Genomic DNA, 11,607 nt, shown 5'->3' with positions numbered 1-11,607 from the left:
GCTGCCCGCGCGGGCGCGCGCGGAGCGGGTGGCGCGCCTGGTGCCGCACGAGAACGCCTCGTGGGACGACGCCGCCGACCTGGCGCTGCTGCAGCTGCGCGCACCCGTCAACCTGAGCGCGGTCCCGCGGGCCGTGTGCCTGCCCCACCCCGAACACTACTTCCTGCCGGGGAGTCGCTGCCGCCTGGCTCGCTGGGGCCGCGGGGGTACGCGCGGGGAGGTGGCGGAGATGGGAGTGGCGGGAGTCAGATCGGCCGCTCCCCACCCCTCGTGACGCTGCTGGTTCCCGGCCTTTTTCCCGCTAAGGTCCTGCGCTGGGACCGGATACGCAGCTGGAGGCCGAGCTACTGAGCGGCTGGTGGTGTCATTGCCTGTACAGCCGCCAGGGGGCGTCAGTGCCGCTACCGGGAGACCCGCCCCACGCGCTATGCCCTGCCTACCAGGAGGAAGAGGAGGCGGGCCGATGCTGGGTGGGCGGGGTCTGCGGCACCCGGAGGGCGGGGCGTTGGGGCGTGGCCAGAACGAGCTGGGGGCGGGGTCTGAGGCCAGCTCCTGGAATAGGTGTTTAGGTTTCCCTCCGCCCCTTAAATTTAGGGAATACGCCTCCTCTAGGGAGGGCAGAATTCTTACCGGGATTGTTACCGGAGCCTGGCTTGGTGGAAGTGGGACTTTGCCTCGGGCCATCAGGAATCTAGGGACCGCCCGGAGCGCAGACATTTGTCTAGATGAGCGATTGCTAAATGACACCCTTTTGCAGAATGACTCCAGTTGGAGCCTCCTGTGTCGGGAGGAGGGAACCTGGTTTCTGGCTGGTCTCAGAGATTCCTTCAGTGGCTGTCTCCGCCCGCGTGCCTTCTCCCCACTGCAAACCCACGGCCCATGGATCAGCCATGTCACGCGGGGAGCCTACCTGGAGGACCAGCTAGCCTGGGACTGGGGTCCTGAAGGGGAGGAGACTGTAACCCAGACTTGTCCCCCTCGCACAGTGCATGGTGGTGAGCCATGTGCTCCCGAGGCTTAGGAATTCCGGAGGTGTTCTGCTCCACGGAGGTGGGGGGCCTGTACTAAGATAGCCATTTCCTCTCCCTAGCCTGTGGCCTGCGGCCAGAGGCTCCTCCCAGCAGATTATTGTGGCCCTGGTTGGCAGAAGTGCATGTGGCTGGCGATCGAGTCTGCACTGGTATCCTCGTGGCCCCAGGCTGGGTGCTGGCAGCCACTCATTGTGTCCTCAGGTGCGTCTCCCTGGTGTCCTGAGCAAGGAAGAGGCAGTAGGGAACACATAGCAAGTGGATCAAAGAACTCTGACAATAAGATGTTCTCCCTTTCCTGGCACACTGGTGGCTTATACCTGTAATCCTAACTGCCACTCTGAGGATCACAGTTCAAAGCCAGCCCAAGCAGAAAAGTCTGTGAGACTCTTATCTGCGACTAACTAGCAAAAAAATGAAGTGGAGGTTTGGTTCAAGCAGGAGAACACCAGCCTACTGCTTTTGTTAATGTTTTGGTTTGGATTGGCTCTTTTATGTGAGGTTTTGTGTGTATGTGTGTATATGTGCAGGTGTGTACGCGTACATATATGTACCAGTACTGGGGCTTGAACTCAGGGCCAGGGCACTACCTTTGCTTTTTTTGCCCAAGGCTAGTGCTCTACCACTTTCCTGGCATTGAACTTCAATCCTCAGATCTCAGCCTCCATAGTAGCTAGGAGTACAGGTGTGAGCCACTGGTGCCTGGCACTGTGTAAGATGGTTTAAGACAGAAGAGAGATTTGGAAGGAGAGATCAAGGAGGATTTATGGAGTGCTCTTAAAGTTTCTATTCTTCTCTCTGGACTGAGGGTTTTTCCAGCAGCAATGGGAAGACTAGGAGATGACACTGGTCTCTGTTCCAACAGGCTGGGCTCCACAACTGTGCCGTACATTGAAGTGTATCTGGGCCGGGCTGGGGCCAGCCCCCTCCCACACAGCCACCCAGTTTCCCGATCTGTCATCAGCATCCGCTTACCCAGGCACTTAGGACTTAGGCCTCCTCTGGCTCTCCTGGAGCTGAGCTCTCGGGTAGAACCCTCCCCATCAGCCCTCCCCATTTGCCTTCACCCCAGAGGTGTCCCCCCAGGATCCAGCTGCTGGGTGCTGGGCTGGAAGGACCTCCAGGACCGAGGTGAGAGCCCTGAGCCATGGGAATGAAGAGTGACTGGAGGCCAGGACCCTGGGACAACTCTCTTTCCTCTTTAGTCCCGGTGGCTGCTACGGTCTCCATTTTGACACCACAACTGTGTCATTGCCTGTATCAGGGCATTCTGCCCCCTGGGACTCTCTGTGTCCTCTATGCACAAGGAGAAGAAGACAGGTGTGAGGTACAGAGGCCTGGGCATTATGGAGGAGGAAGGGGAGAGAGAACACTGGGCATCTAAACCCTTAAAAGACCAGGACTGAGATTCTTAGGTATTGGATGCCAAAGGGGAAGAAATAATATTTGCTGGCAGGATCTTAAGAGAGACCTAGGATCAGGATGCCAAAAATAGAGACAAATCCAGTACTTGGTGGCTCATACCTGTTATCCTAGATACTCAGGAGGTTGAGATTTGAGGATCAGTATTTGAAGCCAGATTGAGCAGACAAATCTGAGAGGTTTACCTCCAACTCACCAGCAAAAAAAAAACACCCTAAGTAGAGGTAGAGGACTAGCCTTGAACAACAACAACAAAAAAACCCCTCAAGGACAGTGCCCAGGTCCTGAGTTCAAGACCCAGGACTAACATACACATACACAAGCCAAGCAAGAGCAGGAGGCCCTGAGTTCTAGCCCCAGTACTGGCATTAAAAAAATAAAATAAAAGACAAGCAAGCAGTGTCTTGTGATTGACAGGTACAGGGCCCCCTGAGGAAGGGCACCACCCATTTGGTCTGTTGGCTCCAACTCTGCAGGTGGCCTCAGCACCTCCACTCCTGTGCCAGACTGAGGGAGGATCCTGGGTCCTCATGGGCATGGCTGTCCGAGGGAGCAGCGAGCTGTTTGCAGCTATTGGCCCTGAAGAGGCGTGGATCTCCCAAACTGTGGGCGAGGCCCATATCCTACCGCACAGTGGCGCCCCCTACTGGTCACCCGGTGGTAGCAACCTCTGCCCCCCAGACATGGCTGGAGCCTCAGGCTCTGCTCCAGCTGCTGCTTTGTTCCTACTCTTACTGCCTCCCCTAATCCAGGGCTGAGAGGGAGGGCCTGGTGCCCAGAATCATTTCTTCCCTACCATTCAGCAGTGCTGGAATGTGGCCCAACCGGCTCTCTCCCAGGCCTGGAGAGGACCTTGTGCACTTAGACTACAGCAGCCTCCAGATACCTGCGCTGGCTATTTTGGACCCAGGAATCTTGGGAGGGTGATGGAGCAGCAGACAATAAAGGCGTGAACCCCAACACGTGGCCTTGTGGCATCATTGGCGGCTAGGGAGGGGGCTGAGAGCAGCCAAGTGAAGACCAGAGATGGGGCTCCTCCCTCCTCTTGAGTCAGGCCTTGGGCTCCCAGGAAATATGTGTCTGATAACGTGGAAGCAATTCCCTCATTCTTGCCCCTGGGCGGGGGAGGTTAGGTGGACAGCTGGTCGTGTGTCACCTCCCCAGTGGAATTAAGTGTCCCCAATTGCACCCATAGTGTACCTCAGCCCTGGCTCACCCCTCCCATAGAACAGAGAGACTTAGGGTGAGAAAGCCCGTTCCCCAAATACATGCTTTGATGGATACCCCAAAATGTGTACACTTAAGGATCATCAACAAACGCATGTCATCCACTTATAAATCCAACCACTTCCCGGTGGGGCTTCCTGCATTAATTCAACCCGAAGTATCAGCCGTCATGCACATGTGTGTATGTGTGTCACACACACACACACACCCCTGTGACCATTCCCCAATTACTGCCAACGTGGTAAGGAATGGGAGATGGAGAAAGGATGCTAAAAGGAACTGAAGTTCAAACACAGATGAATGGCAGCCAATGTGGATGGTACAGGGGCCTACTTTTTGTGTATGAGTACTGGTCTTGAGACTCGAACTCAGGGCCTGGGTGCTATCCCTAAGCATTGTTTTTCTTCAAGGTGAGTGCTCTACCACTTGAACCACCATGCCACTTCCAGCTTTTTTGCTGGTTAATTAAAGATAAAGAGTCAGGGATTTTCCTGCTCAGATTGGCTTCAAGCCAGGATCCTCAGATCTTGAGTAGCTAGGACCACAGATGTGACTATTGATTTAAGTCTGTCCTCATTGTAAGTCCAGGAGGCTATGGAGGGCATCTACTTCATCCCCTGGGCCTGGAGTACACTCAGCACCCATAGTAAATACTTGCGGGATGATTAGCACTATGCTCACCATCCTTGGGAAGGCTTGTAGGCTTTATAGAAAAGGCCTGGGATGGTCATGGGGAGAGGCAGCCTCCAGTGTCCTAGGTAGGCTCTGCTGGCTGCCAGACCTAAGGAAAAGGAGGGAGGAAGGGAGAAGGGGCTGTGGCTTCACTGACAAAGGCTTAGCCAGGCCTTGGGGTGTTCAGTATGGGAAAGACACCTGGGGACAGTCAGATAACTCTTGCAGTTTCTAGCCAGGCCTGCTTGGATGGCCAGCCTCCTGTCTTCCCCTCCCCCTACAGAGCGGCTGCAGGGGGGGGTTGGGGGGGGACTGTCTGAAAGGACTAGGACTTTGAAGGCAAGAAAAGTAAGCAGTGCTAAGTCCCAGGTAGCTAAATCCAGGAGGGCGGGGCTGAGGGAGGAGCTGGCAGGTAGCTGCCTTTACCCGGGAAGCCGCCACTCACTCACGCAGGTATCTGCGTGGCTAGGCTGTACCAGAGACAGTTTCCACCCTGGTGGCTACCATTCAAGGTGGCCTCCCCCCGCCCCCCTCCCTTTACCCGAGAAGCCAGCCCTTGGACACCTGCTCTGCCTTTCCAGTCTGGGATCTGGGATTCCTTCTTTTTGAAGCCAACCTCTGGATCCTGCCTTTTGAAAAGCAGCACTAGGTTCCAGCCCTCTCTTGCTCCGTGTCTCCCTCGAGGGCCTCAGTCCTGGGCCATGGCCCGACGGGCAGGCCTGGGGCTTGGGCAGCAGCTGCAACTTTTGGCCTTTCTGCTTTTTGTTGGGTTATTCCAGTGTGGGACAGGTGAGTATAGATGAGTAGGGTGGGGAGCTGACATAATCCTTTCTGGGTCCATTCCTGCTGGGCTCAGGAATTCCCAGGTGGCCTCCCTTTGTCCCTCGGTCCTTGGGGAGGGGGTAGGTGCTGAAGAGCCTAGAAACTCTCTGGCTCTCCCTACTCACCCCTCCCTTTTTCTCTTTCCAGGAGCTGCCCAGGCTGAAGGTAAGGCTTGCTGGGGAAAATGGGAAGGGAGAAGAGTGGGGGTAGACCTGGATTCAAATTCCCTGGTGGGTTGGAGGAGCACCTGACACCCTAATGGGCTGTCTTGCCCTGCCTTAAGTCTCCCAGTAGCCTTGTGAGTGGAGGGAATGATAGCCTTGATGTGTGTGTGTGTGTGTGTGTGTGTGTGTGTGTCTGAGCACTGTCTCTTTTTTTTCTCAGTGCTAGCATTCTACCACTTGAGCCACAGCCCCATTTCCAGCTTTTTGCTGGTTCATTGGAGAGAAGAGTCTCACGGACTTTTCTGCCCTGGCTATTTTCGTTTTTTTTTTTTTGGTCCAGTTGTGGGGCCTGAACTCTGGGCCTGGACGCTGTCCCTCAGCTCTTCAGCTCAAGGCTAGCACTCTACCACTTGAGCCACAGCGCCACTTCCGGCTTTTTTCTTTCTGCTTATGTGGTGCTGAGGAATCGAACCCAGGGCCTCATGCATGCAAGGCAAGCGCTCTCCCACTGAGCCACCTTCCCAGCCCTGCCCTGGCTATTTTCAAACCATGATCCTCAGATCCCAGCCTCCTAAGTAGCTAGCCTGGTTAGCCTTGACTTTATGGAAAGAAACTGAGGCACAGGAATGGTGCAAATGAATTTAAGCCTGTGTCTGACTCCCACAGTGGACCCCGGTGTGGGGGGGTGGGGTTCCCAGGGAAGTTTTTCAGCTCTGGGTCAGACCAGTTTTCAGTGTAGATTGTACTATGAAGTGGCCACATCTTCTCTCCAAGCCCAGTGTTTCTTCCACTTAAAATGTCTTATCTCCTAGGGCTGTAGTAAGGATTCCCAAAGAGAAGACTGAGCAAGTGAAAGCCCCACTTGAGCCTCTACGCTCTAAATAGTAGCTATTGTCTTGATTATGAGGAAGTGAAGGAGGGGGAGGAGGGGGAGGAGGAGGCTGGCTGGCGCTCTCTCTGCTCCAAGGAAGGTCATTTTGTGTGGAGTAGTGGACTCTACTCCAAACTATGGCCTCAGTGGGAGCAAACTTGGGGCTGGCTTGGGAAATAACTGTTCACATCTTGGGAGCCAAGTTGTGTGTGTTTTCATCCTCAGCCTCATCCACCAAAGCCCAAGGTGGGTGTTGAGGGCATGGGGGTTATTCCTAAGGAAGGCTCAGGCCAAGGTGATTTGCAACAATTAAGACACAACAATTCTAATTCTGGGCAGTGTGGGAACTTCCCTCCTCCCACTTGGGGCAACTCCAGCTTGACTTGGCAGGATCAAGCAAGGCAGGCTGATCTTTGGACAGCCCCCTACCCCACCAGCTGAGCAGAGCAAGGGCTGGAGGGAGGGAAAGGCTTTCCAGGGTGAGCTCCAGGACTGGCCGATTTACTTGACAGGACAGGAATGCTGCGGGAGATCTGGCAGGGATCCGAAGGTTCAGGAGGCCAGATCTGTGCAGCTGATTGGCTGTAAGGCCTCAAGTAGAAAGTGGCCAGTGGATAGATAGCAAGAGACAGAACTGCTCATGTGTGGTGAGCTACGCATGGCGATTGCAGGGTATCTGTGAACCCAGGTTCTAAACCAAATCTGGAATCTGTCAAGTGTGACAGGGCTGAAGACTTGGTGTGGGGGGGGGGCGACCAGAAAAGTTTGACTCCACATTTCCTTCCTCCCTGGCAGCAGTGTGTGGTGTCATCTCCCAGGCTCGGATCACGGGGGGCAGCAGTGCGTCCCCTGGGCAATGGCCCTGGCAGGTCAGCATCAACTACAATGGAGACCATGTGTGTGGCGGGTCCCTCGTGTCTGACCAGTGGATACTGTCCGCCGCTCACTGCTTCCCCAGGTATCAGCTGGGGCGAGGGTGAGGGAGGAGGGACATGTCCAAAGTAGGCTGGATGTCAAAGTTCATGGGTCGGGGCTGGGAAGGTGGCTCAGTGGTAGAGTGCTTGCCTCGCATGCATGAGGCCCTGGGTTCAATTCCTCAGTACCACATAAGCAGACAAAGCCAGAAGGGGCACTATGGCTCAAGTTCATGGGTCAATTCAGGTCAGATGCTGAAGTGTTGGGTCAGGTGAAGGGGAGTCTAGAGGTCAGCTTCCCTAGACAACTATCTGGGGCAGGATTCCATGAGACAGCAAGGCGAGGGAGAGAAGGGGGGGCGGTGGTCCCAGCTTTTTTCCCTCTGCCTGCAGGGAGCACTCCAGAGAGGACTACGAGATCAAGCTGGGAGCCCACCAGCTGGATGTTTACAGCCAGGATGCCGAGGTCCGCACGGTGGCTCAGATCATCTCCCACCCCAGCTACCGTGAGGAGGGCTCGGAGGGCGACATCGCGCTGGTGCGCCTCAGCAGCTCCGTGCCTTTCTCTCGTCATATCCGGCCCATCTGCCTGCCGGCTGCCAACGCCTCCTTCCCCAATGGCCTCCGCTGTACGGTCACTGGATGGGGCCATGTGTCCCAATCAGGTGAGATGCATACTGGGTGCTGAGGGGATTGCCTGATCAGGGTAGGAGGCCCTGGGTGAGCCCCTTCTGTTCCCCGCAGTGAGCCTCCAGTCCCCCAGGCCTCTGCAGCAGCTGGAGGTGCCACTGATCAGCCGGGAGACTTGCAGCTGCCTTTATAACATTGGTGCCAAGCCGGAGGAGCCCCACGTCCTGCTGCAGGACATGCTCTGTGCCGGCTACGTGGAGGGCCGCAAAGATGCCTGCCAGGTGGGTACCTGGCAGGAGGGGAGGGCTGGATGGGGCTGGCGCATGTGCAGTGCCCGGGCCTGACAGCTGTCATGCCTTTTCTCTCCAGGGCGACTCTGGGGGCCCGCTCTCTTGCTCTGTGGAGGGCCTCTGGTACCTGGCTGGCATTGTGAGCTGGGGTGATTCCTGTGGAGCCCCCAACAGGCCTGGAGTATACACTATGACTTCCAGCCATGCCTCCTGGATCCACCACCATGTGGCAGAACTGCAGCCTCGGGTGGTGCCCCAAACCCAGGAGTCCCAGCCTGACGGCCACCTCTGCAACCACCGCTCGGCCTTCAGCTCTGCTCCAGCCCAGGGCTTACTAGGAGGGCCTGTCCTCCTCCTGCCGCTGGGCCTGATGCTCAGCTTCTTCTACCCTTGACATGAGCGCTTCTTTACCCTGGAAGCTGACCTCCCCTTCCAGGACCAAGGACACGTTCCTGTTCACAAGGAAGGACCTGGGCCCGGGCCTGGCCACCAGGGCTCTGCCGGAGGCCAGGCACCTCCTGATCTTTGAGCCTATTCTTCTGGATTTCTTCTCTGGGAGTATAACCTCGGATCAAGAGTGTCAAGGCCTGTGGTACTGGCTAGAACCTGGGCTCCCAGGAACTCTCAAGAAGCCTCGGTTGTGAGCCCTAGCTTCTAGCCCGTTTCTAGAAGATTGGGGCAGCTGCCCGCTGCTGCTGAAGGCTGGCCCACCCTCCCTGCCTCATGAGCCCATCATTCAGCCTGCTCTTCCCGTGCTCCGAGTTTGCCTGCGCCTGCCATGGGAAAGGCCCCAATCTGGCCCCATTGCCTCTGAGCTCCTCTTAAGCCCTGACTCCCGGACTCCGGAGGACTGAGCCCCCACCGGAGCTGGCTGGGGCTTGGGTCAGGGTGGGAACAGGAGGAGTAAAGTGTTCTGAGCATGGCGCGATGTGTGTGAAGTGCACGGTGACACCTCTCGGCGTCTCCGTCCCACTTGGGAAGTCCCGAGCCACCAGCAGAATTCACTTTATTAAAAAATGAAGAAACAGGTCTGTACATTATTTACAGGGCAGGGAGGCAGGGGTCCCGGATGCAGCAGCGTGCTCACTTCTTGGAGAGTTTGACTTGCTTGTGCTTGGGCGGGGCCCATTTGAGGCAGACAGAGTCCACTGTGGGGAGGAGAGCCATGGAGCAGCAGCAGGCAGGGCGGCCCAGGCCTGCGCACACCTGCTGTGCTCAGGCCAGGTTTCACCTCCTCCAGGTGAGAACACAAGGGCAGGGCAGGGGGTGGGGGCAGGGAAATCCAGGAATGAGTAGCCTGCCCTAGGCTTCAGTGCTGTGAGCTGGTCAGACTGGTTTGGGATCACGCGACCAAAAAACCAAGAGGTTTGGCTGCTAGCCATTGCACTTACCGCCCTCTCCCAGGACGCACACATGTGTGTGCCCCCCCCCACAGCTGTAGCCCCCCCTACCCACCTGTAATGGGTGGTTTCTTATACTGGGCGCTTTTCAGGTGCTCCTCCACCAGTTTGGGCGTGACACAGATCACGTGCTGGCCCTTCCAGTACTTGACCATATTGAGGGACTGCAGGGTACTGATGATGTCATTCTGGGTGATACTGGTCATTTGGCTGTAGGGAGGATTGGAGCAGATAGTGGTGAGAGCCAACATGCCAAGGAGGCAGGATCCACGGCCCATCTTGGCCCTGTGCCAGAGGGCTCCTGCGTGGCTCTCGCAAGGTCCTCGGGCATGATTAGAACCAGGGCCCTCACCTGAGGTCTTTAATGGACAATGTGCCACGGAAGTCTCGCAGGATCTCCAGCAGGACCCAGGACCAGTAGCTGCGGTAGCTGAGCTTGCCCAGGTCAGAGAGTGGCTTCTCTGGGGAGCCTACTGTGCTCTCCAGCTTGGAGAGCTCATAGCCTGGCAGGAAGGGGGCAGAGAGTCCTGAGGGACTGCCACCCCCAAACCCAGCATCACAGCTGCCCTCCCTTAGGTAGGCCAAGAAACACTCACTGAACGCAATGAGAAACTTCCCGTAGCCACGGCGCTGGTAAGGGGGCAGGGTCAGGATGCAAGCCACATTGTTTCCATCTGGGGACTCCTTCTCCTGCAGGGGGTGGATGCTCAGGACCTTTGGTTGGGGGGGGGCTCAAGTTTATTACCCCCTCCTCCCTCCCCCTCAACCTGGGCTTCCACATCCAGTACCTTGGAGAAGTAACCCACGATGTGAGCCCCTTGCCTGTCCACCTCAGTCAAGATGTAAAAGACGAAGGGCTCCACATCGAAGTACAATGTCTTGTGGTCGAGGAAAAGCTTGGCCAGCAGACACAGGTTCTGACAATAAATCTGAGGGTGGGGAAGGTAGGAAGGGGTCAGCAGGCAGAACGCTGCCCTCATCCAACTGAGTAGGAGCAGCTGAGAGCTATTAGCACTCTGAAGGTTATGGACAAGCCAGGCTAACTATGGCTGCTCCCCCCCCATGGCCCCCCCTTTTTAAAAATTCTTTGTCAGTCCTGGGGCTTGAACTCCAGTCCTGGGAGCTGTCCCTGAGCTTTTTTTGCTCAAGGCTAGTGTTCTACCACTTTGAGCCACAGCACCACGTCCAGTTTTCTGGTGGTTAACTGAGATAAGAGTCTCAAGGACTTCCCTGCCCAGGCTGGCTTGGAATGGTGATACTCAGATCTCAGTCTGAGTGGCTAGGATTATAGGCGTGAGGCACTGGTCCCTGGCTAAATGGCTGGCCCTTTGAGGGCAAAGTACAGGCTAGACATTTTCCATGTACAATCCAATTCAATCCGTGTGTGTGTGTGTGCTGGCCCTTTGAGGGCAAAGTACAGGCGAGGCATTTTCCATGTACAATACAATTCAACCCGTGTGTGTGTGTGTGTGTGTTGGCCCTTTGAGGGCAAAGTACAGGCTAGGCATTTTCCATGTACAATGTGTGTGTGTTTGTGTTAATGCATGCCAGTACTGAGGCTTGAACTCAGGGTGCGGGCACTATTCCTTAGCTTTTTTGCTCAAGGCTGAAACTACCAATTGAAGCATAGCTCCCTTTCTGACTTTTTGGTGCTTGACTGGACGCAAGAGTTTCATAGAATTCCCTGCCTTGGCTAGCTTCAAACTGCCATCTCAGATCTCAGTCTCCTCTGAGTTGCTAGGATTACAGGTGTGAGCCACTGGCACCTGGCTACTAGTTCAACCTTTACTGATTCAAAACAGGAAACAGGCTCAGAAGTAAGCAGCTACCCAGAGGTTCTCTGGCTGATGAGTGCCAGGGAAAGAATTTCAACTGGCATGTGACCTCTGCCTTGTTTGTTCATAGCTCGGCTCCAGCACCTGGCATGAGGCTAAGCATGAAGCTATGGCTGCTGACGGTCTCTACAGCTGCTGTCTCACTGACCATGGGCGGAGCAGGCAGCCTGGAGGCTGTAGGGCACCCACCTTGCCAGTGGGAGTCTCTTTCTTTGTTTTGAGCAGTCAATGGGGCTTAAACTCTGGGCCTGGGCGCTGTCCCTCAGCTCTTCAGCTCAAGGCTAGTGCTCTACCACTTGAGCCACAGCGCCACTTCTGGTTTTCTGGTGGTT

General features: G+C 55.9%; 3 protein-coding genes across 3 annotated transcripts in view; 2 read left to right on the top strand and 1 right to left on the bottom strand.

The window, feature by feature from the left end:
* The window catches only part of Prss36 (protease, serine, 36), an 11,062-nt gene extending 7,757 nt beyond the window's left edge, over window positions 1-3,305 (top strand). Inside the window, exons 7-13 of the mRNA XM_013011186.1 lie at window positions 8-206; window positions 307-470; window positions 758-995; window positions 1,091-1,232; window positions 1,894-2,159; window positions 2,234-2,355; window positions 2,927-3,305. Coding sequence (XP_012866640.1) covers window positions 8-206; window positions 307-470; window positions 758-995; window positions 1,091-1,232; window positions 1,894-2,159; window positions 2,234-2,355; window positions 2,927-3,208 — 1,413 coding nt within the window. The 3' untranslated portion in view covers window positions 3,209-3,305. The remainder of the gene's footprint in view (window positions 1-7; window positions 207-306; window positions 471-757; window positions 996-1,090; window positions 1,233-1,893; window positions 2,160-2,233; window positions 2,356-2,926) is intronic.
* Window positions 3,306-4,774: 1,469 nt separating this feature from the next.
* On the top strand, window positions 4,775-8,963 carry Prss8 (protease, serine, 8). The gene is made up of 6 exons (XM_013011524.1): window positions 4,775-5,138; window positions 5,319-5,336; window positions 7,002-7,164; window positions 7,514-7,785; window positions 7,865-8,031; window positions 8,120-8,963. Exons 1-6 carry the CDS (start codon window positions 5,051-5,053, stop codon window positions 8,432-8,434), a joined length of 1,023 nt encoding a protein of 340 aa, XP_012866978.1. The 5' UTR covers window positions 4,775-5,050; the 3' UTR covers window positions 8,435-8,963.
* A 66-nt stretch (window positions 8,964-9,029) lies between these two features.
* Kat8 (K(lysine) acetyltransferase 8) overlaps window positions 9,030-11,607 on the bottom strand; it is a 20,967-nt gene continuing 18,389 nt past the window's right edge. The window contains exons 6-10 of the mRNA XM_013011185.1: window positions 10,229-10,369; window positions 10,037-10,130; window positions 9,793-9,943; window positions 9,496-9,650; window positions 9,030-9,188 (exon numbers count right to left, since the gene is read on the bottom strand). Of these exons, the coding sequence (XP_012866639.1) occupies window positions 9,124-9,188; window positions 9,496-9,650; window positions 9,793-9,943; window positions 10,037-10,130; window positions 10,229-10,369 (606 nt within the window). The 3' untranslated portion in view covers window positions 9,030-9,123. The remainder of the gene's footprint in view (window positions 9,189-9,495; window positions 9,651-9,792; window positions 9,944-10,036; window positions 10,131-10,228; window positions 10,370-11,607) is intronic.

Source organism: Dipodomys ordii, unplaced genomic scaffold (assembly GCF_000151885.1).
Source record: "Dipodomys ordii isolate 6190 unplaced genomic scaffold, Dord_2.0 Scaffold14, whole genome shotgun sequence".
In the NCBI taxonomy this organism is placed as follows: domain Eukaryota; kingdom Metazoa; phylum Chordata; class Mammalia; order Rodentia; family Heteromyidae; genus Dipodomys; species Dipodomys ordii.
The sequence above is the reverse complement of the archived record's forward strand: the minus strand, read 5'-3'. Positions and strand labels throughout refer to the sequence as shown.